The sequence below is a fragment of the Mustela lutreola genome, chromosome 8 (assembly GCF_030435805.1).
Source record: "Mustela lutreola isolate mMusLut2 chromosome 8, mMusLut2.pri, whole genome shotgun sequence".
Taxonomy (NCBI): domain Eukaryota; kingdom Metazoa; phylum Chordata; class Mammalia; order Carnivora; family Mustelidae; genus Mustela; species Mustela lutreola.
Genome location: NC_081297.1, coordinates 57,644,785 through 57,671,798, shown reverse-complemented (window position 1 = coordinate 57,671,798; position 27,014 = coordinate 57,644,785). Strand labels below are relative to the sequence as shown.

Sequence of the window (27,014 nt, the reverse complement as noted above, 5' to 3'; positions counted from 1 at the left end):
GCTAAGGTTAAAAACAGTATTCTCTTAGTAGGGGCAGGGCAAAATTTGGCACTAGGGGCAGATATGCCAGGGCACGAGGGGGGTGTCCAATGTGCGCCCAGTTGGCAAATCAGATGCAGATGAAGGGTCTACGGCCATACCACCCTGAACGCGCCCGATCTCGTCAGATGCAGATGAAGGGGCATGACCGCGCCTCTCCGACTTGAATCTTTCGGTGCTCGGCTACTCTCCCCTAGCTCTTCTCCCTTTTCCCCAGCAGTCTCCCCGGCTTAGGGACGCTCGGTGTTCGGCCACGCCGCCTGTCGCCTAGTAGTGGGACCGGAAGTTGTTCTGGGGAGGGGGGACGGCTGTGATGGGGGGGGTTGATGGGGGGGGCCGGTCCCTTCTCAGGTGAAGCCGCTGATGGAGATGGAGCCGCCGCCGCCGCTGAGCGCCGGGGTCCCGGGTCCGGCCCGGTTGCCTCCGCCTTAGTGACCCCACTCCCCCCGCACTGGGCCTCCCGGGCCAGAGTGGGGGACCCCTGCGGCCCCGCCCCCCTCTTCCCCAATACCGTCCCCTCTCCCACACCCCCCTAGCCTGCGCGCGCGCGGAGCTGCCTCAGGTGAGTAAGGGGCGGGGCTTGGGCGACGCGCTGGGGGCGGGGTCTCTGTCGCCGGGGGCGGGGCCTGAGGGGCTTGGGCGTGAAGTGAGGGGAGACGGGGGTAGGGGGCTGGCGGGAAGAGGGTATAGCTGCCTGGGCTGTGGCTCAAGGGGAGGAAGCTGGCCCGGGTGCTGGGAGAGGTTGGCGTGAGGCTTAAGGTTTAGGGGAAGGTAACTGGAGAGTCAAGGGGTCCTCAAAAGGCGGGAGATGGGCCAAAGCAGAGGACGGAGGACAGCCAGGGGCTGGGTGCGCGAGGCTCCTCGGTGGGGTATGGCAGGGGTAGAACAGATAAAGAGTGGAGAAAGGAGAAGCAGAGGGGTACCTGGGCAAAAGTGCCAGGGACTCGGGGTTAGAAGAAGGTTAGAGAGAAGGACATAGGCCTAGGTGAGGAGACCTGAGAGGCAATGGAAACGCGGTAGAGAGGAAACTTAGAGTGGAAGTGGAAAGTGCTGTCGAGGGTACCATGTAGGGTGAAAAGTCTATGGAACCTGAGAAGCAGGTTCCTTCCTGGGAAGGGAGAGATTCACTGCATATGAGTCCTAAGAAAGAACTGTAACAGAGGAAGCCCTGGGACTGACAACTCTAGGGAGACACAGACTTGGGAAGTGGATATAAGCTAAAAGAGGCCTCCATGTACCTTCTCATACAGCCCCATCTGCAGTTATTTTCTTAGCCCTTGTCTGCTAGAGTTGTAGATCCTCAACTTGGGAAATTTCTGTTTGATGTCTATGCTTTAAAAATTTTTTTTTTTTTTAATTTGTAATTGGTCCTGTCTGGAAACAGTTAGGAGTTTAATGGAACACAGAACTTTAGGTATGAGATGTTCAGGAAATAAGGTACCCCATTTCTCTCTCCAAGGTAAGAATTTACTAACTCTGCTTCCGGGAAGATCTGATGCATTATCAACTGAAATGTGTCAAGTTTTGCACACCTTCTTTCGCTTCAGTCCCTCCCATAAACAAAACTGTCTACTATTGTGGCTCTTACAGATCCCCCACCGACATGTTTCATAGCTCCACCTGTGTCCTAGTCTACCCCTTCTGAGCCCTCAAAGCGTCAGTCAGTCGTGAGCTGCAAAAGTTCCTGGCTTGCTCACATGTCGGCTCTAGGCCTTCCATCATCATGGCCAAGCAGAAGACTGTTGAGGCCTGTTGTTACTCCCTTACTGCTACTTATGGACTTGACCTGTGTGAAGGTACATGTTTATATTCTTAGGAAGCATTAAAAAACAGGTGTCTGACTGCCTACAATATTTCCACTTAAGATAACTCAGATTTTGAGGATAAAATCAGGACAAGGGCAAATCAAACAATCTTTGAAAATGTAGCTTCTTATTTGGTAGGAGCATGTGAGAATGCCTAACTGGGAATCCCACATCTCCTCATGGGTCTGTCAGTAGGTCAATGAATCTTGCTTTGTCATGTCAGGGGACTTCAGCCTTCCCTACAACCACCTAAAGCCGGAGAATCTGGACAACTCCCTGGGTCATGAGAATAGTCAGAAGAGTGGCTTATGAGATAAAAATAAAGTCCTGAAAGAAGAAAATAGTGTTGCATTGGGAAACAGGATAGGTCTCACCAGAGTTTCTGGGGGTGGGTCGCAGGGTGGTGGGAGCTGCCCTCAGTTTGGCCCGTTGAGAATTATGTCTTGCCCTAGTCAACAGATGCTGATGTCTCAAGCACAAAATATAATGTCTTTCTTGCCCACCAAGTGCAGTTAGTTAGTTCAATTGTAGCTCCTGGGAAATCCCCTTTCTCTTAGTAGGTTAAAGGTAGAGCACATTTTGGGACTTGGCTCAGAAAGAAGTCCTGACTTTTTTCCAGTGAAAATGCAACTGGACATTTCTTCTTTATTTTCTCTTAGTTTAAATCTGCACTTGTACTTCCCAGCATGGGAGGAACATTATCCCACCTTTTACCTCCTATTAACATCCACAAAGGAATTATTTTCTCCCAAACTGGCCATCTTTCTTCCCTCAACATACACACAAAATAACCAAGGAAAAAACTAAGTAAGTTATTGTTGGGCCAGTATTACTAGGCTCCTTTCACTTTAGTGGAACAAATAAGATTGTGGAGCCCTGTGGGTATAGACAATGCTATAAGCAGAGGGACTCCCTCTTTTTGTTGGTCTCTTGACCCTGCCAGAAGAAGATTGAATTCTAAGCTGTTTGATTTGCCTCCTCTTCTCAAAAGAATTGTGGATTCTGTATTGGGAACAGGAAGACAGTTTCAAGGTTTATCTGACGAAAGCATCTAAGAAAGGACAGTGCTGATATGAATGGCGTGTCCCCTCCCACCCCACCAATGGGAATAGCATCAACCTTACAGACTCTGCTAGAATACATATGCTGGTGTAATCCTTAGGTCAAGGAGTCCTGTTTCTACCTTAAAGAGACCTAATGAGCATCTAGGTTGGCAATTTCCTCAGGCTCAGATTCTCTAACATGGGAGAAGAGAGGATGATTTCTCTTCCCATCCATAAACCTGTGTTTCTAGTTCAAGGGTTTAAGTCACTAAGATGCAGACCCCCAAACTGTTCAACACCCCAAAAAGAAGGTAAGCATGGTGACCCCAAACCTTCCCACTGTGGCAAGATTTAACTTTGTACTATAATGGAAAAAGACTGGTTACCAGCCTGGTAACCTGGGTTCTATTTGTCTTAATTCTGTCACTAACCAGATGGGTGACTCAGCTTAATTCCTTCTTCTGTTAAAAACCAAGAGATTGGATGGGGTGCCTGGGTGGCTCAGAGGGTTAAGCCTCTGCCTTCAGCTCAGGTCATAGTCTCTGGGTCCTGGGATCGACCTGCATTGGGCTCTTTGCTCAACAGGGAGCCTGCTTCCCCCCACCCCACCTGCCTCTCTGCCTACTTGTGATCTCTCTCTCTCTCTGTGTCAAATAAGTAAAAATAAAATCTTTAAAAAAACAAACAAACAAAGAGATTGGAGATCATCTCTCAGCTCCATTCTAGCTCCAAGATTCCCCAGGTCCTACAACATTCCTGCCCCGGCCCTCCACATGAAGAGAGGCTTACTAAATTGGATTGTCACAAGATTCTCTGTTAGTGGAGGAGCCCAAAAACATCTTTCTGGTCCAAACAACAGTGGACCCTTTCAAACAGCATGCGTTAGAGACTTCCAGTCAGGACTGCCACCAAAGGAAATGGTTTCTGTCTATCCTACCCCAGTCAGAAGAGTTCATTGAGAATTCCATGTAATTTCAAACCTCACTTGATAGATAGAGCTAACTTTGTTTGGGGGCATCTTTGGCTTCAAAAATAATTATTATTAAATTCAAATTGAACTCTGCTGCCCTACTTCCCTCACCCCTGCCCAAACATACAGCTGAATAGCAGTGACTTTGTGGGGCCTTTCTATAAACACAGAGCTCAAATACTCAAGGGTATATCTGAAAAACCCAGAGAGTATTATCTCAAGTGCATCATACCTAGCGATTTAAACTGTTTAGTTTGGCCCTTTCCTTAGTTCCTTAAGTCCTAAGATGAGACATGGGAGGGGTAGAATTGTTTCTCCTCCCACCCATAAACCTTAGCCTTCTCTCTCTCCCACAGTCTACATGGGGAGGACAGGGAAGCACAAAGGACAAGAGAAAAGATGCATCTAAAAGGAGACAATGAGATGATATTTTCTCACTGTCCAGGTGTTGTGTTTCCAGCTCCTACCCCTTCTTGTTTTAGAGACTGGCCATTCCTAGGATGACCTGAGAATTCATCCCCTTAGCCCTGCTTCCCAAGCACTTGGATAATGAAGTCGAGCTGTCTTCATCAGTATTATATTGTACATAGAAGGTCACCATCTATAGCCTGGTAAAAAAATGAGTCAGATCTTTTTGCTGTAAAGACAGACACATGAGCTGAGAAAAGGTTGGTGGGTTTCCTTCAGAGGGCACTAGGTTGACCCTAAAGATCATTTCAGAGCTGTAGACTGCTGGATGTCAAGGTCTGTTTCCTGGAAAGGGGCAGGTTGTCAGTCAGGCTGCTGACAATGCCTTATTCTACTTCCTCCCTCAATCATTTACCTCTTTCCCCTCCCCAGTTATGCAGAGCTCTGAAACACAACCCTGGCTGCCAAGAGACTCCAGTACGTTTTCATATTGATTTCATTCAGTTCACAAAGGTAGAGACAAGAGAGGATGATGCTGTGGGTTTGGTTTACTTGTAGTACCTGAACTGCTGACTCCCAGGCAGGTGGAAAAGTTCTGTCTTGTTAATAATCACTCCACTCCACTCCAGGTCCCAGGTCCTAAGGGAGACTAAAGAAAAGATGTCTGCTTCTCCCTGCTGTAGTTCGGGAGCAATAACCAAAAGGATGGCACAGATCCTTGCCGCTCTCTCCACTTCCACTCTCTTTCCCAACAATATCTTCCTTGCTACCTTTCTACACACTAGACCACATGGAGTGTATTTTAAATTCCAATTGTGGAGTGTCACTGGATCAAACAGGATTCTTTAGAGGATTTGAAGAGCCTTAAATACTTGTGATGTCCATCTTATTTCAGGCGTTCAGAGCCACTACATAGAGAGAACTTGACTTTCTGACATTTTTGTCACCTAATAGTGAAAGCGGTAGGGATATTTTTGTGGAGATAGGAGGTTGGGGGCGGGGGTAGCCGATGCGTGACCTGCCCTTAGGAGTCAGACCTTGGATTGTTCATGACATGTTGCTTGTCAGGAAGTGTGGTGGGAAATCATCTGTCTAGAAGGAACGTCCATTCCTGCCCTTTCCTGTTCAGACGCAATATTGTGCTGATGGGAGAAAGTCAGGGCCCTAGAGGACTCTTTTTTTTTTTTTTTTTTTTTTTTTTTTTTGAGGACTCTTGTTACAGTGCCAAGTGGATTCAAAAGAACAGGGAAGAAAATCTTTGTCTCCAGAGGTTACAATGACCAACCTTTCCTCCCTCCTCACAGAGACACTTCCTTTTGAATTGGGAAACTAGCTATTTCTAGTTGCTTTGTATTCAGCTTGCTGAACTGAATTTACAGTACATATGTGCCTACCTCCATCACTAAATGACGCCTAGGTTGCTATAAAGCCAATTTCTTTCCAAGATCTTTGAGCCAAACCTGTCTTGTGTAACTAACTTCTCTCTTTTTATACCTCCTCCCCCTACGGTATGTCTCCAATTGGCAGTGCCTAATTTGACCCAGTTCCTCTAAGGAGACACTAAGATCTGCCTGCCTGGCCAGGCAGGGAAGGAGGTGCTTTGACGGGCGGGGAGTGGGAAGGTTGGGAGGAGGGACGTGCTGCCTGGAGACTTGAACAAACAGTGAAGTACATCTACCGATTTGCTCCTGGCTCTCAGAATACCAGGACTGGGAACAGCAGAATCTCCGTCCGCTCTCACTTCCAGGGTTACCAACTTGGCATGAGGACCTGCTAGAGGCAGCCAAATACTGATTTTGCCCAAGATGTGTCATGGAGCACCTGTTAAGAGCAATTAAGAAGCAGAAGAGCTCAGTTTACTGCTAGGAACAAAGTCCAACTCAGAAAACAACTCCTTCAGACCCTTCTGGAAATTGTTTTGGGACCATTTGGGCAGGTGTCCAAGAATGAGATGCACTTCCTGAGCCAGTACTCGCTGAATGCTCTCCTTCAACTGTTCTGCCTACCTAGTGCTTATCTAGCCCCTGGTTCATTTGTGTTCTCTCTCTCTCTCTCTCACACACACACACCACACACATTATATTACATTAGCATATTTCTCCCCTTAAAGCCTGCTCAACTTGTTCTTCTTTTTAAGTAATAGACCCCACTCCCTCGGGGGTCACACCAAAGGAAGAGATGCCTTAATTGATGTTAGAAGCAGGGAAAAGCAAGAAGATCCATGACTTTTGAAAGGAAGCAAGATGGTTTAATGGGAAGAGCACAGCTCAGAGCAGTGGGAGACCTGTGTTGTTCTTCCAGTCTCGTCATGAGCCCAGAGACAAGTCATTTAATCTCTCAGAGCCTCAGTTTCTCCAAGAGAAAATGGAGGAAATCTTGCTCATTCTTGCTTCTCCTGCATGGAGCATGGGGAGGAAGGAAGGGAAGTCATATGTGGCATCTTAGCTTTGCAATTTCGAAAAATCCCAAAGGGCAATTATGGAGCTAATGATTCGGAAATGAAAGGGGCCCCATGAGTACCAGACCGCCCTTCCTCATTCTTTGAATGAGTTCTATGGCTAGTTCCAGAGGGTATGGGTTTGCTAATCACTATGGACTTGGGGTCTTCTAATCATTACCCCTAAGGGAACCTTCAAGGAACTACTCATTATTGTGGCTTGCTCTAGCAGTCTGATCCCAAAGCTCAGTCCATTCCAGGGAGGATGTGAAGAAAATAACTGAAAATAAACTTAGATAATTTTTTCTTCCACACCCGGACTTCCCGGGGTGAGACTAGGATTCTCTAATGAGATCTAAGATACAGCTGCTTTGTGAAGCGAAGGAAACCCCATGTCTCGGGTTTTCTCTTGAGACTTTTCAGAAGAGTATGATGTCTCTCAGCACCCAAATGACGTGGGGGAGAGGGGTGAGAGGGTAATAGATACTTTTCCCCCTGTGCATCCCCCGGAATCCTCCACCCTTGCCTCTAACAGTATAGTATTACAAGCAAAAGATTTTCATCCATCTGCCTCAGAGAGATCTTTGAAGAGACCAGGAATCCTGAAGTCAGCTCAGGCTGTTCCCTTGCCCCACTCTTATGCCCCCAAATCTGCCCCTGGACTATTTATTTTTTATTAGATGACTGGTGAAATCAATTTTGGAGGTATGTAAATTTCCACCAAAGAGATTTTTTTTCCTCCTCCCACAGGCTCCTAAGGAGATAATTCATTGGAACAAATTATCACTTTTAATTGTTCTCAGTTCTTGATTTGTTTAATACTCTACTGCCAATTACTGCTCCCTTCTCTTAAATAGACTAACCTGCATTTTAAATTCAGTCTTCCCCCTTTTAAAAAAAAATAAACATAGCGAAGTAATTGACAAGAAGGTGGGGGAAAAGCCACTTAAAGTTTTAATTTGTTTATTAGACCTTCAGTGGAGGACTCCTCGCTGAACCTGAGGTGGGCTGCTCTCCATCTTCTACTTTCCTGTCCCCTTCCCTCCCCTACACACCCCCAAAAAGAATCCCTTGAGAAAGAATCCAGCTTCTTCCCCTTGTTACTACCCTATTCTCAAGGTATAGTGCTTCTGTGGGGCTGGTTTCTTTGCCTCCAGAAGGCTGGGCTATAACCTGTCTCCTTTCCCACAGTGTCAGCTCCACCTACAGGAGGAGGGTCTACTCTCCAAACAACACAACTGGGACCACTCTGGAGTAAGACAGTGTTTCCACTCCAGAGGCTGGGGAAGCCTGCAGAAGTTGTAGGTTGGAGTTTGTAAGTTGACGTACACTCTTTATCATCAGGACCAAGTAGGAGGTTTTCGTTCTTTAGGCTAGGGTTGGAGCAAACTTGCTAATTCCAGAATGTTAGAGAGAAACCTCTTCCCTTCCCAGATCTGGCTTCTAATCACAGCTATTTTCTCTTTCAGCAGACTCTAAGATGGACATAGAAGACTGCAATGGCCGCTCCTATATGTCTGGTATGCCCTCTTGTGCACTGTGTTTATAAGGGGCTGGGAGCAGCCACTCGCCTGTGGAGCAGAGCAGAGTCCAACCCAGCCTAGCACAGGACCTCAGGTGCCCCGGTCACAGAGCTGCCAGTCATGCTTGGTAGTGCTTGGTAGCATGAGTTTATTTTGGTCATTTTATATTCCCTAAATAGAGATTCTCTTCCCAGACTTCTTGGGGGATAAGGGAAGGGGAACGGAACAGGAGGGAAATACAAGTGGGGACTGTGAGACATAGTCTGAGAGGAATGATTTAAAGCAAAGAGATAGAAGGAAGATGTAGGTCCTTCTCCTATACTCTGCGGTCACCAGCCCAACACGATACTCTGTCCCAGCCAGGTGGAGAGTGGGGCAGGGTTTCAAACCTCCAAGGCTTGTAGGGGCCAGGTGGATATGTAAATGAGCGAACGAGAAGAGGGAATGTGAGGGACTGTCATGTAGAGAGAACACATATCCTACTTCAAGAAGCAAAAGCTCCTCAGTGTGCACCAGTCACAGTTGTGCCAGAATGTGTATCCAGTGTGGCCAAAACTTGCAATTTTTCAAGAGAAGTCAGGAATCCAGATTTTATGTGAAGTGTCTCCATTTTAGACTAAGGACTCAATATTTTCAAAAAATGTTCCAAGGAGAAAGCCAACCTTGTCTATGGGCTGAATTCAGCCAGTGGGCCAACAACATAGAGCTTTTGAAAGAAAGATATAGAACCCAACTCTTATTTCTCCCAGTCCTTTCCAATGGTCCTAACATGCTGTGGCTTTACATACCTGCCAGATACTCTCACTGAGGCCGAAGAGATCACTGCTCATATGAACGGCTTTTAGAGATAGGAAAGTAATTGGGGTCTTCTCAGAGTTTAACAAGGTGAAAAGAAATGAGGACCTTTATTGGGCTCTCTCTCTGACAGTGCAGAGAAGGGCCGAAAACAGAGCTTGTCTCTAAGACGGAGGAGTCATTTTTTGGAGCATTAGAACATCAGGGCAAGAAATGATCATAAAAGGTAAGGGAAGCCAGAATTGGGTTTTGACATGATGAGGATGCCCGTCAGAGATCCAAGCACCGCCGTAGAAATGACCTATAGCTTATTTATTTTTTTTTTTTACCCTGAAGTGGGACCAATGGAATTATGGGCACGTTCAAAGGATGATAGCAAGATGGGTCAGACACACATAGCAGAGTCATTGGGAACACCTGGGTAAGGTAAGACACTGACTCTGACCCCTTTCTCATTTAAGGAGGGAAGGAGTTGGAATGGGTAAAGGCATTTGATATCTGCCACATGCTGGCCTGAGTGACAGGGATCAAGTAGACTAATGTAACTGAAAAAGATCTATTGGAACAAAATTCATGGCCCTTCTGAGGAATCAGCCAGTCCTTCTCTGTCCCGCTCAGTTAAGCCTACTCAGAAATTCACTACTGAGCAACAGCCCGCCCCCAGACCTTGTTTTATTGCTGGGGAACGGGTAGACGAATAAATACCAGTCCCTGTCCTAACTTAGGTAAATGAGAAACTGGGAACGTGGCTGGGGAAATATCCCGAGGAGATCTGTCTCTGGAGAATGTGGAAGAGGAAAACCTCTTAGAGTGTTTGCTTCACGTGCTATGAAACCAAATTGTCCTGCTTTCAGCAGGTTGACATTTCCGAGGTAAGGGAAGCCTCCACACAGGTTGGTTTTTGGAATGAAGGGGGAGGCCAGAAACCCCTCACCTGTGTTTTGAGAATTCTAGATGCCAGCAACTACCCTAGAGAATGGGAAAAGGGAAAGCCAAGGGAGGGCTAACATTAGTTCTGAAGAGTAGCCCCTGCAGGGCTGGGCATGGCTGAGACGGTCCACGTGAGGGGCATCTGATCCATCTCTCCTGGGCCAGTATGCAAGCAGTGGGAAAGCCTGTTGTGTGCACCCCTCCTAAAATACACTCCAGCCCTTGAAGATCATCACAGCTCTTCTGTCTCCTCACTTGGCCACTCGATGAAGGGGGTATCTCTCCTGTTCTTCAAAGACTTTCCCACCTCACAGAACCCAGTTCAGAAAATCCATCCTCTCTCCCCTTGTCTCTTTCAAAAGAGGCGGGTCCTTCCCTCCTGGGGTCTTAAGAGTCCATTAACTTACCACACAGATTCTCTCCCCACCTCCATTCCCTATCTGTCAGGGGAAACTGAGTTGCTCAAACCCAGCTTGTGCAATTAATTGAAAGAGCAGTGCTTGTCCCAAGTTTTCTGGGACTCTGAAATGTTTAAGGGAACCTTAGAAAGGGACCCAGGGGTAGGCAGCCCAAAGTTTCACGGCCCCTCCCACCCCCAAGTTCTTGGAATCAGAAAACCTAGTCTCCAAAGTAGGTCAGCACGGCAGTGAGCAGCTCCTCTGGAAGGGAAGGAGCAGAGGCCTTGTCTTGATAGAAGGCAGATTCATCCAGGCTGTCGGCTGCTGGGCCCCAGGGGCACTAGAAGGGAGGCGAGCAGCGGCGGAGGTGGGGAAACTATACCAGGATTTTGCCTGGGATCTGAAAAGCTCAGGGCCACAGAGCAACACTAGCCTGAGACCAGACTGCTGGGTCTTCTCGCCGCTGGGAAGGAGGGGGCTGTCAGTCCCCAGATCTGGAAAGCGACCTCCCTCCTGGAGGAGGAGGGAAAGGAGGGAATCTGAGTGCCTGAGTTTCGTGGGGGAGGGGCTTTCTGCCGATTTGAGAGCCTTGAGGCTGCCCCATGTCCTGGGCCCCATGACCTCTGGGGCCTTGGCTTCCCCAGCTGGCAGAGGATTGGGCCTTCCCTGAGGGCCCCCCTTTCTCCCTCCCACCTCGAGGACCCATCCATCTCTCTCTCTCACACACACACACACTCTTGCCTCTCTCAGGCATTTGTTGTGCAGTTCCTCTTTGTCTGCTGGGCACGAGGGCAACGGCATCTGGCTCCCCCTCCCTGTGCACACCCCCCACCCCCACCCCTTACTGGCTTTGGAAAGGGATGCTGTAGCCTAGCATCCCCCCAACCAGACACACATATACATTCTCTCCAGCCCCCTCCCCAAACACATCCCAGCGTAAGCTCGCTTGCGCTCTCCCTCTCTCCCTCTCTCCCTCTCTCCCTTTCCCTCTCTCCCTCTCCCTCTCTCTCTCTTTCTCTCTCTCTCTCCCTTTCCCTCTCTCTCTCATACACACACACACTCTCTCTCCCTCTCACGCGCACACACACACACACACCCTGGGCTGAGCTCTTCTTGCTGGCTGCAGCCGTGGGCCCCTGCTCACCGTGCCGCTGCCTGCGAAATGACGGCGGTTCCCCTCACTTCCAGGAATCCACGCTTCCTGGAAGGTGAGTGGCTGGGCTCACCCCTGCCTGCCACCGAGACGCAGACATGCACACACCACCCGCACTCCCTCGCCGTTTCCAAGGCGGCGGCCGCGTTCGCACCCCAGGGTCTCACCGGCAAGGGAAGGATAATGTAAGTTCAGGCAGAAGGTGGCTAGTGGAGGGGGAAGGGGGGGTTTGCCGGGGCTAGGGAGCCAATTCAGTAACAACTCCCAAGCCTGAGGAGAGGGAGAGGATGGGGGCTGTGTGTGTGTGTGTGTGTGTGTGTGTGTGTGTGTGGCGGGGGAGGGGGCGTTCCTCCCTATACTTGCGGAGGATGGGAAGGGTGTTTGGTGTTGCTAAGCAAAGACTGCGACTTGGACAGTGGGAGCTTGTGGTGACATCTTGATTAGGCCTTGGGGACAGATGTAGAGCTGCCCAGGGTGAAATGCCGAGACAGGCCTGGGTGGGAATGGGTAATAGAATCAAGGTAAAGAGGAGCCTTGGCAGCGGACGCCTCACCCTGGAAGAGAGATCTGAGGGGCCTCAGCCTCTTCCCCACAATAGAACTGAGGATGGGCGTCTTTCTTCGCTCCTGGACCCACTGTTCCCTGCTAGCAGGTTAGCATCCTGCCACCCCGGATCCCATGGTCAAGAAAGAGAAAGCAGTTAGGATGAGAGCAGAGAAGTGTGGAGGTTCTCGGACCTCATGGCTGTTCCCTGGAGGCAGCCACTCTTTGAAGGGATTGAGGGAAGGGCAGCAGGAGTGGAGGGCTAGTCTCCTTTAGCATATGAAACACGTTTAGCTTGTGGGACATTGCCCTGTTTCCTCTCTCTCCCTCCTGCTTTTCTGCCCTGGACCCACCTCCTTGTTCCTCTGATGTCAACTTCATGATTTGGCTTTACCCTTTGGGGGTTCAGCCAATCTATAATGACTTTGACCAAGAAAATTTCTCTGAGACCCAAGAGTGGCCTTAATTCTTGGCTTTGACAGTCTGGGATTTCTTGGGAGTCCCAGGCATTTGAAGTTCCCTCCCTGGGGTTTCTGGGACTGACAGAGGAACTGCTGAACTTCCTAAATCTGTCTCTAGGCCCCTTTACCCTCAGGCTCGAACTCAAAATCCCTGGGTCCCCATAAAGACTTTCTGGCCCCTGAAACAGATTCATTTTTAGGTATTAGCCCCATAAAAGCAGACTTGAGCCTATTTTCCCCAGGGAGGGCAATGGCATCAAAGAGCCTCTCGAACCACTAGTGTGGCTCTCGAGGCACCTGCTCTTCCTCCTGTTCCCAGGCCTTAATAACGAAAGGCACAAAGGATGTTTTCCTCTTAATGCTCCTAAATATCCCTTTAAGCATATTTTCCTCATGGATCAAGCCTCCAGCTCCAAGAGGCGGTCTCAGCCTAGTAGGCTGGGACTAGAGATGGATTTCTAGCAAGTTCATTTATTGTTTTAGGGGCAGGGACTCAGCACCAGGGCCCAGAGCCCAGTTCTTCCCCTATTATTAACATCAAGTGATTTAGGGCAAGTCAGCACTAACGTCTGAAAAGGAACAAAAAGTTACCCCTTTTTAGCCCCTTTAACTACAGAAAACCCTCCAACTTAATTGAAGGACGTATTTTAAAACTAGGTCTGAGTCTACACATCTCAACCCTCAACTCTGAGATGCTTACTTCATGATAGGTGTGTGGTTCTGACTGGGGCAACTTTTCTAGATAACCATGGTTCATCTATAGGCCCCCAGCTGGGACAACTCGGTTTCAAGCTATAAGACATTTTCTATAGCGAGTGAACAAATTTCCTCAGGCTCTGATGGGAAAGAATGGGGGAAGTGGGACTTTTAGAAGAGGATATGAATGGGAAATGGTCCCAAAGTCCTGAGTGGTTGTTTTCTTCCCACTGACCAAAGCTGGAGAGGGATCCCTCAGGAGGGTGTGTTCCGGATTTCTTGCCTCAGGCCCAAGACTCCAACCATTTTATAATGGAATCTTTATTTTGTGAAAGTAAGTATGTGCATAGCTGGGAAATTGGGAAAAGTACTAATAGGTGGACTTTAGGGATGACTTTTAGGGCTCGTGTCTCTCTCTCTTTCTCTCTTCCATATTTAGGCTGTGTGTACACATCCATGCATGTTCACGTTAGCAGATAATGTAGGCGGCTATGGGTGTGTTTGCCCCTGTAGGTATGTTCTCTTTATATGTATATCTACATCTGTGATATGTGTCTGTGTCTATGTGTGTGTTTACCTATATGTGTTTTATTTCACCTATAAATTTGTGCAGAAGATTGTGGGGAGGAGGGATTTTTTTTTAAAGACATGATTCATATCTCCACGTATGTTAACTAATTTTTTAAAGATACAGATAAAACTCTTAAAACTCATTTTTATAAAGCGGTTTGTCAACACATTAACAATGAACATAGTGAGAATAAACTCATTGTTTTACTGTCAAGGAAACAGTAAGCTGTAAATATGTGACTGGAATCATATCTGATAGGAGGCGTTCTAGAGTAGTCAAATTCACTCTGATTTCAGGTCGATTGGGCCCAATGCTCCTCTGCTGAAAGACAAGTGACTCCCCACTGGCTCTGGAGATGGGCTCAGGACATGGGTGCTTACAGTTTCTGATCTGTCCAGGTTCCACCTCTACCAGTTCTGTGACCTTAGACAAGTAGCACAGCCTCCTTGGTGCCTCAGTTTTCTCATCTGCAACATTAAGTTCATATTGGCACCTGCTTTACAGGGTCGTTGTGAAGGTGAAATGAGAGAATTCGTATAAAGTGAATAGAACCATACCTGGCACAGAGTAGGCACTCAATAAATGTTAGCGGCTATCATTATGATTACTATTATTATCATTAGATTCAGGGACCATTCCAGCTGCCCTCCTACAGATCCCGAACCTGGTGTTGGGGGCTCCGGAAAGGAACAGTAGGGAAGAACGTCTGTCCTGAACCGCCTCTCTCCTGAGGCCCCTATTTTCCTCTCCACCCTGGCCCGCCCAGCCCCAGCCCTGCTTCCTGTGGACGTCAGGCAGTGATGTTCTTCCCCTCAGGCCTAGATAAAGGTAGGGTGGGCAAGACGCAGCCATTGAGCTCACAGAAGTCTGCACCGGGCACCGGGGCTGACGAGGGCACAAGGTACGGTGCCGAGCTTACAACGCTGCCTTGTACGTGGCTACTAGATCAATGTTTGTGAAACATCATACAATTTTGAAGAGGTGAGGCGACAGACGGTCAAAGGCTCCAGCCACAGCTTCACCTGTCCTCTTGTTCTCTCCTCCAAGGTAGCGGGGACTCATCTCTGGAGAAGGAGTTCCTCGGGGCCCCAGTGGGGCCCTCGGTGAGCACCCCCAACAGCCAGCACTCTTCTCCCAGCCGCTCACTCAGTGGTAAGTGTGACCTCTTGCCCTGCCCCTGCCCTGGCACTAGGTGCCCCCCACTCCGCCCGTCTGTGTTTGGCCCTCAGCTCACCCTCCATGGGCAGCCATTTCCCCATTGCTGCCTCCCTCTGGTTTTCTGCTTCAAGCCTCTACACATCTACAAGAAGTACGGACCTCAGCATCTAGGGTCTTCCTGACTTCTGAAAGGAGAGTGAACGGTGGCTGCCACACTAGGGTAGAATTAAAAGAGGCCTGGCTGGGATGAAGGCAAAAGCTCCAAAGAGAAATCTTGGAGTTGGAGAAGCAAGTACATAGGAATGGTCACAAGGTAGAGCCAGATAGGAAACAGAGATGAGAGGGATCTCCTTATCACCCACCCCTTCCTGCTCCTGGGCCTCATTCTCCTGCCTGGATAGGTCCCCATGACTGCCTCTTCTTGCTGGCCCTAGATCTGTGACATTCTCTAAATGGTTGGAATAGCCAGGAATGTAGGTCAGAGCTAGAGCCAAGGCTTTCTCTTCAGTGGCTCCTCCCTCCTTCATCCCCCTCTCCAGATTTTAATGGAGGGATTCTATCTTATGGAGAGGGAAGATGATGTGAGCCATCTCTGTCTTCCAGTTTTGCTCTCTCTTTAGCCTGCCATCTCTTTGGTCTTCTTAAGACCATTTTCCCGCCACTGTTACTTGCTGGCTTCCTGCCAAGGGCCAAGCCCGACATCTTTCTTAATGTCAAGAGAATGGAGAAAAAGACTCCCCTTAGCCTCCTCCCCTCCCCAGTGGAACAGATGACCTCCCATGTACCCAACTTTTTTCTCTTGGAGCCTATTTGCCTGGGCGGTGAGGAAAGGTTATTGCAGGTCCCAGCAGGACCACCATATCACCACCTGGGAGACTTCGGGTGTTGGCCTCTTCTAAAGCCTGTGTGTCTCAGGGCTGGGAGAGGACCTACTGGACATCAGGAGGACCTGATTTGGTTTGCGGGCAGGTTCCCCCCTTTGCCTGTTTCTGTCCTAAACACCATCCCACCCTCCAGCCAACTCCATCAAGGTGGAGATGTACAGCGATGAGGAGTCAAGCAGACTGCTGGGGCCAGATGAGCGGCTCCTCGAAAAGGATGACAGTGTGATCGTGGAAGACTCGTTGTCAGAGCCCCTGGGCTACTGTGATGGAAGTGGGCCAGAGCCTCACTCCCCAGGGGGCATCCGGCTGCCCAACGGCAAACTCAAATGCGACGTCTGCGGCATGGTCTGTATTGGACCCAATGTGCTCATGGTGCATAAGCGCAGCCACACGGGTGAGTAAGCCAGGGGGTCCGGAGGAGCTCCCGCGCGGGCTGGACAGGCAGAGGCGTAGGACACCATGTCTGCAGTGGGGCAGCCTCAGAAAGGGAAGGGTCTCTCCCAGCACACCTTCCGGCTGATGGAAAAAAGGAGCGATGCCATTTGGATTCCTTCAACACTCATACTTCTCTGGGGCTTTCATCAGCTGTTGTTTGTTATAAAGAAAAGCTGATATTTCTCTCAAGAGGTGAGGGAGATGATGGCGTAGTGTCCAGAAGGGTCCTAGAGTCTAACAGGGACAGGACTCCAGGGTATTATCTAGGCCTTCCAGTGTCAAGTTTTAAACACACAAATAAACAAAAACAAAAAAAGGAAAACAAAAGCCTCGTCTCAGCTTTCTGAGGCTTTGAAGGTTCCCGGGGCACAGTGGGTCTTATAGGACTCAGTTTTGGGTTCATGGGCTTTTGGCCCAGAGTTGCAGGCCTGGTGCCCTTTGCCCTACCATTAGTCTCTGCTCCACACCTTCCCAGGGTAAGACTGTTCCTGAGGGAGGTTTAGAACGCAGGAATCTTGTGTGCGTGCCTCAGCTCTGCCCCTCAGAAATCCTCCTGAGCACCTGCCCTCAGGCAGGGTGGGGCAGAGGGCGCAAGAAGAGGTTCAACCTTCAAAACTCCTCTCCCCCAGTCCTCAGTGATCTGTTGCTTCTCTTGCAGGTGAAAGGCCGTTCCACTGCAACCAGTGTGGTGCCTCCTTCACCCAGAAGGGGAACCTTCTGCGCCACATCAAGCTGCACTCCGGGGAGAAGCCTTTCAAATGTCCCTTCTGTAACTATGCTTGTCGCCGGCGTGACGCGCTCACCGGCCACCTCCGTACACACTCGGGTCAGTGACCTGTTTGGTGGGAAAGGAGGAGTGGGACCTCAGTACCAGGGAAATAGAGCTCAGTGACTTCTCTTGTCTTCAGGGAGTTACGTGTCTGTCACTGAGGAGGCCAGAGCACCCACAGAGCAGATAGGGCCCTGCCTCTCTAACCCCTCGTCTGGGCCCCATGGGGAATTTGGGGGACTCTTTGATGAGGTATTTTACATCTGTTACACTCTGTGACTTGGAGCAAAAGGAGCATGGGTGATGTTCTAGGCTCTTAACAGTCACCCGCCCTTTGTTTTTTAAAGTTCATGCTACTGCCAGAACCATCTGTACCCCCACCCCACCCCCATACTTCTGAGCACCAGAAAAACCCTTCCTCACATTTCCATGTGCTTGAGGTCCCATGCCCATCATCCATCATCACCTCCCTCCATGATACCAGAGGTCTTGGATCACCACTGTCTGTCTTCTCCTTTACTTCCTACTGGTTCCTAAAAATATCCATGGGCCTCCAAACTCCAGAGAAAGAAAGGAGGCCTAGGAAAAGCCTCTGTTCCCCATCCCAAGATGTTGTCCCCTTCCCAGAGGCAAGAGCAAATCGCCAGAGTGTCTAGAGGTTAGTGTTTGGATCCGTGCCAGGGGACTGGACTATCCAGTTTTCATGGCCCCAGCCAAGACTCTTGGAGTTGACATCTATCTGAATCAGCTGCGCAGACAGTATTTTTGAAGTATCTTACTAAGTTTTAAGCTTGGCCTTGCGAAGAGACCAGGAGTCAAGCTGGTGGGAAGGAAGAGCTCAAGATTGGGAAAAGACTGGGAAAAGACAGGAGGAAGGGCAGAGGGGGAAAAAATTAGTAGGATCTGTCCTTGGCAACTTTCCTTGCTATTTTTCTCTTTTCCTAAACTCTCTTGGGCCAGGATTTCAAGGGACAGAGTAATCACCTCAGCAGGCTTTCCCCAGCCACCTACCTTGTTCTAGGTTCTCTCACCTTGGAGCAGGCTTTTTGATCTATAAAGCTTTTCGCTTGTCTCTTTGTGTGATCCTCATTACAATTCCAAGGTACATAGTATTATCCTCACTTTGCTGACAAAACTAAAGCTCCGGGGGAGAAAGAAAAAAAAATTGCTAGTCACAGAGCTATTCTGCAGCCTTCCTGGACCCCATTAAGTTTCTGTGATACAGAATCATACTCCTTTTCCTTAGAAAAGGGGTGGCCTCCCCTGCTGGTTTGGAACAAGGATGGCTTGATCCCAAGAATTGCTGAAACAAAAACAAGTCCCCCCAGGTAGGTTTTGGATGTTGTTCTGTAGGAGATTATTAGGAACAGAATTAGATACAGGTATCCCACTAGGTTCCATCTCTATGAGATGCTTTCTATGTAACCCACACTGTAAGAAAAAAGGGTCCCTCTCCCAGATGTTAAACCGTTTCCCCAAAAGTCTTAGGTGGACAGGGACCATGGCATTCACCTCATCCCCCAAAGACTAGGTTTTACAGAGTAAGGTCAAAATGGCATGGATAGATTGAATCAAGGCCTGGTTTAGGTGTGTACATATAGGGTGCGGGTAATTACCAGCCTCCTGAAGACACCTCCTGCCTCCCTGCTCAATAGTAACAAAATACGTAAAATAAGATTTTTTAAATTTGTCAGAGAGAGAGAACATAAGCAGGGGGAGAAGCAGGTGGAGGGAAAAGCATGCTCACTGCTGAGCAAGGAGCATGATGTGGGGCTCAATCCCAGGACCCAGGGATCATGACCCGAGCCAAAGGCAGATGCCTAACCAATTAAGCCACCCAGACGCCCCAAGATATGTAAAACAAGATACACAATACCTTGTTCTCACTTTTCTCTCTCCTCTCACAAATATTACCTCTCAAAAGTTGTCTTTTAGGGGCACCTGCATGTCTCAGTTGGTTGAGCATCCAACTTTTGATTTTTGACTCAAGTCATGATCTCAGGGGAGTGAGATCAAGCCCCACATTGGGCTTCATGTTCAGTGAGGAGTCTGCTTCCCCTCTTCTTCTCCCCCACTCACTCTCTCTCAAATGAATAAATCTTAAAAAAAAAAAAAAAAAAGTGGTTTTTAAAGGAAATATCCATCTCAGTTTTCCTAACTTCTTTTCTTTGGGAGAAACAAAAAAAATATTTTTTTTCTTTTTAAAGTAATCCCTACACCCAGAGTATAGTTCTGAGACCCTGAGATCAAGAGAGATCAAGAGTCTCATACTCAGGATGCCTGGGTGACTCAAGTCAGTTAAGCATCTGCCTTTGGCTGGGATCCAGCCTCCTGTAGGGCTCCCTGCTCTGTGGGAAGAGCAGAGGGAGAGGGAGAACCAGACTCCCCACTGAGCAAGGAGCCAGCCATGGGGCTCATCCCAGGACCATGAGATCATGCATGACCAGAGCCGAAGGCAGATGCTTAACCAACTGTGCCACCCAGGCGCCCCTAAATAAATAAAATCTTAAAAAAAGAAAAAGTCTCTTGCTCTTCTGACTGAGCCAGCCAGGTACCCCAGAAACTAAGTCTTTATAATTTGTTGTTTCTTTTTTTTTCTAAAGATTTTATTTATTTGACAGAGATTGAGAGAGAGAGAAAGAGCGTGAGCATAAGCAGGCAGAGCAGCAGGCAGAGGGAAAGGGAGAAGCAGACCCCCTGCAGAGCAGGGAGCCTGCCAGGGGTCTCCATCCCAGGACCTCTGGATCATGACCCAAGCTGAAGGCATCATATAACCGACTAAGCCACCCAGGTGCCCCTAACTTGTTCTTTATTTTTAAAAAATTTACAAGACCCTCAAAGTTGATATTCTTTTTTTTTTTTAAGATTTTATCTATTTATTTGACAGACAGAGATCACAAGTAGGCAGAGAGAAGAGGAAGCAGGCTCCCCGCTGAGCAGAGAGCCTGATATGGGGCTTGATCCCAGGACCCTGGGATCATGACCTGAGCCGAAGGCAGAGGCTTTAACCCACTGAGCCACTCAGGCACCCCCAAAGTTGATATTCTCTTCCTTTTACTCATCTCCTTTATTTCCCTCTCTCTTCTTCTCTTCTCAGAATTTCTCTGTCAGTGATGGTTTTTCTGGGGCTCTCTTGGTAGCTCAGTGTAGAGAGACAGAAAGAAAAAGAAGCAGTAGAACGAGGCTAGGGGTGGAGTAAAGGTCAGTGAAAACTGCCCCTCCCCACATTGCCAGATCTAAGGGCTCTCATTTCTGTCACCCCAGCCCACCAATTTCCCCCAAACCAAAGCAGATAGGTCATAAGCAAAAAATCCCCTTGACTGATAAACAGGACTTGCATCCGCCTGCCACATGGAAAGGTTAAACCGCAGTCTGGGCCCCAGAATCTGAGACCCTAGGGTGGGGCCAGCCTGTCTGGGATGATCCTCTACCAAGTCCCTGACTCCTCCTTCCTGTGAGCAGCAGTTTGGCCGCCATGAGCCCTACCCCCGCCACACCCCCACAGTCCCAGGCTTTAGGCCCCGGGTCCCCTCTCTCTTCCCAGGGCTGCGCACTGGCCCCCTTTTCTATGTTTGCCACTGAAGGTAGGGGAGGAAAGACTAGCAGAATTCCCTCAAGCCACACCCCTTCCTCCTCATGCTGGGGTCCATTCACTCCCAGGGGGCCTTGTAGAGCGGGGGGCACCGGGAGGCGTGACCAATGTGGCGTCTCTCCCATCTCCTCCACAGTCTCCTCTCCCACAGTGGGCAAGCCCTACAAGTGTAACTACTGTGGCCGGAGCTACAAACAGCAGAGTACTCTGGAGGAGCACAAAGAGCGGTGCCACAACTACCTACAGAGTCTCAGCACTGAAGCCCAAGCTCTGGTGGGCCAACCAGGTGGGGCTGTCAGCAGGCCTGGGGGGAGGGGAGGGGTGAGTGAAGGGCAGAGCCAGAGGGCGTGCAGGGCAAGGATGACTCCAGCGCCCCCCCCCAACACCGTCCACCCCTGACAAAGAGATGAGGTCTTTGGAGAAAGGACGGTTCCTTCCTCCGTCCCGGAGCACTCCAACTGGTGCAGAGCCCTGTGGTAGGTGCTGCAGGAAGGTCCAGGGGTCAGGGATGTTCTGATCTATGTCCTCAGTCTAAGGGGAGAGAGAAAACACAAGGGAGTATAAAATCAAGGGTCAGATGATGCATCTGTAATTGTCCTCCCAATTACCTGAAACGTTGCTAGGATGAGCTCTAGATAAGGGGAAGTGAGCGGAACCCAGTTTTCCAGGTATCGGGATGCCCTTCCTTGGCTACCAACTGGCTGATTCTCTGCAGGCAAAGGCTGCTGAGCCACTGCTGCTCCGCTTCAGCTGCTACTACTTTCCCCACCTCCTTCCCTCTAGGTGATGAGATCCGTGACCTGGAGATGGTGCCAGACTCCATGCTGCACTCATCCTCTGAGCGGCCAACTTTCATTGATCGGCTGGCCAACAGCCTCACCAAACGCAAGCGCTCCACCCCCCAGAAGTTTGTAGGTAAGAGTCCAACTGGAGGGGAGACCTCAGCTTTAAGCCACAGCTCCTCTAAACCTGAGCTCTGGTAGCCATCAAACCAGCTGGGCCTGGAGATTTGATGGAAGGGAAAAAGTGGTCTGGTAGGCTCCGGTGCTCAGAATCCATCCCCAGAACAGAAGGGGCATGAAAAGGAAGAAGGTACCTCGAGAGGGTGTGGAGGGCTCTTGTGGTGGTTGTAAGAGGAGGGTGGTCAAGGAGCTCAGGTTCTCCTAGGTTTTGAGAACAGCAAGGACTTCCGCCTGTGGGATCTGAGACAAGGGCCCTGAGAGTCAGAGGGAGGAGGTATGAGTATGGGGTCCACCCACCTGGCCTTGAGGTTCAATCTCTAGCTTTATAAAGGGCAATGAAGGAAGTGTTAAAGATCAGCAGGGGCTGGGAACTGAGTCCTTCCCTACAATTATAGCTGGAGTTGGGGAGTGGCCCCACAGAGGTCCTGACCTTGAGGGAAGTGAATGAGGGCTGGTAAATAATGTTACAGCCATCCCCAGGATAAGCAAACAAAGAAGTCATCCTGGGAAAACTCAGGAATTCTCCAAACCCAGCTCTGCTGAAATCCTCTCCTCCGCAGGTGAAAAGCAGATGCGCTTCAGCCTCTCAGACATCCCCTACGATGTGAACTCGGGTGGCTATGAGAAGGATGTGGAGTTGGTGGCACATCATGGCCTAGAGCCCGGCTTTGGAGGTTCCCTGGCCTTTGTGGGAGCAGAGCATCTGCGTCCCCTCCGCCTTCCACCTACCAACTGCATCTCGGAACTCACACCCGTCATCAGCTCTGTCTATACCCAGATGCAGCCCCTCCCTGGTCGGCTGGAGCTTCCAGGGTCCAGAGAAGCAGGTGAGGGACCCGAGGACCTGGCTGATGGAGGCCCCCTCCTCTACCGGGCCCGAGGCCCCTTGACCGACCCTGGGGCATCCCCCAGCAATGGCTGCCAGGACTCCACAGATACAGAGAGCAACCACGAAGATCGGGTTGGGGGGGTGGTATCCCTCCCTCAGGGTCCCCCACCCCAGCCACCTCCCACCATTGTGGTGGGCCGGCCCAGTCCTGCCTACGCCAAAGAGGACCCCAAGCCGCAGGAAGGGTTACTGCGGGGCACCCCGGGCCCGTCCAAGGAAGTGCTCCGGGTGGTAGGTGAGAGCGGTGAGCCCGTGAAGGCCTTCAAGTGCGAGCACTGCCGAATCCTCTTTCTGGACCATGTCATGTTCACTATCCACATGGGCTGCCATGGCTTCAGAGACCCTTTCGAGTGTAACATCTGTGGCTACCACAGCCAGGACCGGTACGAATTCTCTTCCCACATTGTCCGGGGGGAGCACAAGGTCGGCTAGCCACCTACCTACCGCCCTCCCTTCAGTCTGCCACTCCACTGCCTCCCTACAGGAGTCTAGCTCTTTCCCCATTCATCCGAAGGAGCTTGGCTCGGTAGCCTCCTCCACTGGCTACCAGACTTCACACTTGACCCTGACCCCTCCTTGCCTATTCTCCTCTACCCTGACTGACTTAAGCATTGTGATGAAACAGGCCTTTTTGCTTATGTTTCTCCTCTTCCTCTTCTCTCATCCCAGTATAGTCAGAGTTATTTATTGATATAATTTGTGGATTTTTCTTTTGGCTTTTTCTCTTAACTTTGATCAGTCATCCGCCACAGCCCACAGACCGCTCCCACTTTAGGCCTAATTTTTCTTTCTTTGATGCAGCTTTCTCTAACAGCCCTCGGGGTAGGAAGCTCCTCTTAGTCCTAAGAGTTTTGAGCTTCTTGTGTTAAGTCCTCACCTTTTGCATTATCTGATTCTTTCCGTTTGATGCTGATAGCTCCCTCTGGCCCTACCTGAGCTCTGTGGCATTATATCTCCTCTCTGGGACCCTCCCACCTGGTACTCCATACCTCTTGTGCCCTCTCATGTTAGGCAGCTTGCACTATGCTTGAACAAATGAAGAATTTCCTCATTGGGAAGTGGGAGGGGCTGAAGAAATTCTCCCTAGGCACTGTGGGGCTAAGGGTCCTCTTGACGTTCCCCTAGTAATATGAGTTCCTCAAAGCCCACATTTGGGAATCTCCCTCTGGGATGTGATCTGTCTCTTCTCTCCTCAAACAACCCCCAACACTGCTACTCTCTTCAACCTGCCAGTCTACTCAGTGGTGGTTTTCTCTTCTTGGAGTGCCCCAATTTTATATTCTCAGGGGCCAAGGCTAGGTCTGCAATCCTATCTCTGACATGTTGGGAGCCACAGGTGCCTAACTGGGAACCAGGGCATGGGAAGGGGGTGGGTTAAAATTCTTATCTTTCTCTTCCACCTCTGATCTTCTTCACTCTAGTGACCTTCCTAGGCTCTCAGGGGCTCCTGCCATCCCTCTCCTATGAGAAACTAGTGGGTTGCTGCCTGATGACAAGGGGGTATCTCAACCCCTCAGTCATGCTGCCTTCTTCTTCTCCCCGCTCTAGGATTCACCCTCATTCCCAGGCTTCTTGGCCCTGTTCTTAGGATCAGTGGCAGGGAGAAAAGGGTGTCTCTTTTCTCTCTTCTAATTGTCAGTATATAACCAAAAATTATCCCAGGATGAGGAAGGGCATTTGCCCCTCACCTCATTCCATTCTTGTCCTGGCAAGAATGGGATGGGCGCAACTGAACCGGGGGTCATCCTCTACTGCCCCCTTCTACACTCAGTTCCCAGATGTAGGGCAGGAGGGGCCTTGCTCCTCCTGGCTACAGCAGAGACCCCTGGCTTTTTGGGTAACCTAGTTAGTGAGAAGGGGGCAGGAGGAGATATGCTCCACTGTGAGTGGAGTTCTCTACAAGCGTTTCCTGCCCAAGGCCACAGCTCTCCCATTCTCTGCTTCCTTGAGATTCAAACCAAAGGCTGTTTTTCTATATTTAAAGAAAAAAAAAAAAAGAAAGTAAAAACCAAACACAGCACCTCACAAGTTGTAACACTTGGTCCTTCTCTCTCTCTCCTTTTCTCTTCCCTTCCATCATTCTTTCCATATGTCCTTTCCTTATTGGCTCTTTTGCCTCCTACTTTTCTCACTCCCTATCAGGGATAATTTAGGGGGATGGTGAAGGGTTGGCTAAGGAAAAGACCCTGGGATGGGGGCTCCTAAGGGCTCTAAGAAGAGTCTACCTTACCCTCTATGGGAAGGGAGACCCTAGAAAAACTTTTCTCCCTTCCTTTTCTCCCCCATTATGTAGTCTCCCTAAGAGAACCAGATTGTCAAGGAGGGGCATTGTGGGTTGTTTCCTTCTTGACAATGTAGCAATAAACAGATGCTGCCAAGGGCAGAGGATGGGGGTGGGGGCTACCTGGAAGGAGAGTAGTCTCTAGAGAAGGGGAGAGGCTTCTCAACAGTACCCCCAGGGAACTGGATCCTTCTTTCAGGATGGCAGCAGAGCTGAGATTAATATCTAGGGTTCTCCTCAACTGTTCTGGTTATTGAGCCCCTTCCTGTTAGACCTACCCCTTACCACCTCTTCTACGTCTGCTGTGTATCTGGTGACACCTCATAAGGACTAGTCCCTTCTGGGGTACCAGAGCCTTAGGGTGCCCCATCCCCTCCCCCAGTCAGCTCTGGCACCTGTAACCTCCTGGAACATGAAGGACTATGCTCTGAGGCTATACTCTGAGCCCATGAGAGCAGAGACTGGAAGGGCAAGACCAGGTGCTAAGGAGGGGAGAGAAGGGCACTCTGTCTCTCTCCAGACCATCACTGCACTTTAACCAGGGTCTTAGGTACAAAATCCTACTTTCCAGAGCCTTCCAGCTCTGGAACCTCAAACATCCTCATGCTCTCTCCCAGCTCCTTTTGCATAAAAAAAAGTAAAGAAAAAGAAAAAAAAAACATTGAAACCCACATGGAGAAAAGAGGTGTTTTCCTTTTATATTGATATTCAAGACCAACACCACACAAGAAAATTTCTAAATAGACACTTTTCCAGACCTTTGTTTTTTTGTGTCTGTGTCCAAGCTGCGGATCGGATTTTGTAATACTTTCAGCAGCTTCTTTCCTTGTGTACATAATATATATATATTATATATATTTTTAATCAGAAGTTATGAAGAACAAAAAGAAAAAAAAATAAAACACAGAAGCAAGTGCAATACCACCTCTCCTCTCTCTCTCCCAGGGTTTCATTTGTAGCCTATGCTTGGTGTCTCCCTTGGACCTTACCCTTTCACCTTGCCCTCCTCTTCCTTTGGTTCTCCCTCCCCCTTTTTTTAAAGAGTTTTTCTCCTTTCTCAAGGGGAGTTAAACTAGCTTTTGAGACTTATTGCAAAGCATTTTGTATATGTAATATATTGTAAGTAAATATTTGTGTAACGGAGATATACTACTGTAAGTTTTGTACTGTACTGGCTGAAGGTCTGTTATAAATAAACATAAGTAATTTAACAACCCCTCGTTGTTTTTTGCATACTTTACTGTAATTTTCTGCTGGGAGGGAGGGGGATCTCCTTGCTGCACATTGTACCAACTACTGAATGTTTTGAAGATGAACAAGCCTACGACTAAGACAAAGCCAAACAAGAATGCTCACGCTGTTGCTACAGAACATAATTTTCAGCCTACAGTGAAAAGTCGAGATTTTCCTACCAGGAGTCCCTCCAGGATAGAGAAAGCTCAACTTGACTATCCATCCAAAGCAGAGGTTCATCAAACATTTTTTGAGTACCTACTATATGCAAAACATATTGTACGCCCAAGGAAATGCAAGTTACAATAACATGAATGATGATAATAATAGGTTCTACCTCTTCTTGAGGATAAGTGCCCAGACTGTGCCAAGTATTCATGTAATTGTAGAAACCACCTAAAAGTGAATGATCCACTATTACTAGTGAAGATATAAAAGGCCAAGAGAGAATAAACAACTTATCTGAGACTCATCAACCAGACCATCTTGGGTCTGAATTTTGGGAGGTCCCCTTGACACTCCAGTTTTTTCAACTTTGGAGACAACTGGGTGGTTGAATGCCCATCGATAGCACTCCCGCTCAAAGCTAAAGACTTTCTGAAGGGTCTTCAAGGTAAATGGAGCTTATATGTAGGAAAGTATATTTCAGTCACAGGCCAGACTCAACTGAGTGGTGAAATCACTTCAGTGGGGCTTGAACAACATTTATTAAAATAATACAGGAAATAGAACGTATCATTGCACTTTATGCCCTAAGGGCAAGTATTGTTCCTGAAGTTGTGTTTCAGTTTTGTACGTTTGTGTAGGTACTGAGAACCAATGTAAAACATGTTTATGCTATGGGTTGGAATCAAAATCGTTTAATCGTTAAGTTACTCTGCCAGGTTATATACCTCCACCCATTTTTTTGTCAGGCAGAAGGCAGTATAGCGTAGTGGAGCCAGGACACCTCTTGCTAACTCTGTGCTTTTCAGGGGTGCCTGGGTGGCTCAGTGGGTTAAGCCTCTGCCTTTGGCTCAGATCACGATCTCAGGGTGCT

The 27,014-nt window shown here is 49.0% G+C and overlaps 1 protein-coding gene across 12 annotated transcripts; it reads left to right on the top strand.

The window, feature by feature from the left end:
* The first annotated feature begins 219 nt into the window (after positions 1–219).
* IKZF4 (IKAROS family zinc finger 4) lies at positions 220–25,961 on the top strand. Of its 12 annotated transcripts, XM_059185016.1 has the most exons (13): positions 223–601; positions 8,175–8,222; positions 9,154–9,246; positions 9,357–9,446; positions 9,746–9,892; positions 11,537–11,686; positions 13,442–13,535; positions 14,820–14,924; positions 15,948–16,208; positions 16,908–17,075; positions 20,747–20,896; positions 21,394–21,525; positions 22,133–25,961. In XM_059185016.1, the coding sequence occupies exons 6-13, from the start codon at positions 11,600–11,602 to the stop codon at positions 22,891–22,893; spliced, it is 1,758 nt and encodes a 585-aa protein (XP_059040999.1). In that variant the 5' UTR covers positions 223–601; positions 8,175–8,222; positions 9,154–9,246; positions 9,357–9,446; positions 9,746–9,892; positions 11,537–11,599; the 3' UTR covers positions 22,894–25,961. The 12 variants fall into 12 exon arrangements, with proteins under 12 accessions (XP_059041000.1, XP_059040999.1, XP_059040998.1 ...); XM_059185017.1 differs by lacking the exon at positions 9,154–9,246 and having other exon boundaries at positions 220–601; positions 8,172–8,222; positions 20,762–20,896; XM_059185015.1 differs by lacking the exon at positions 9,154–9,246.
* The last annotated feature ends 1,053 nt before the right edge of the window (positions 25,962–27,014 follow it).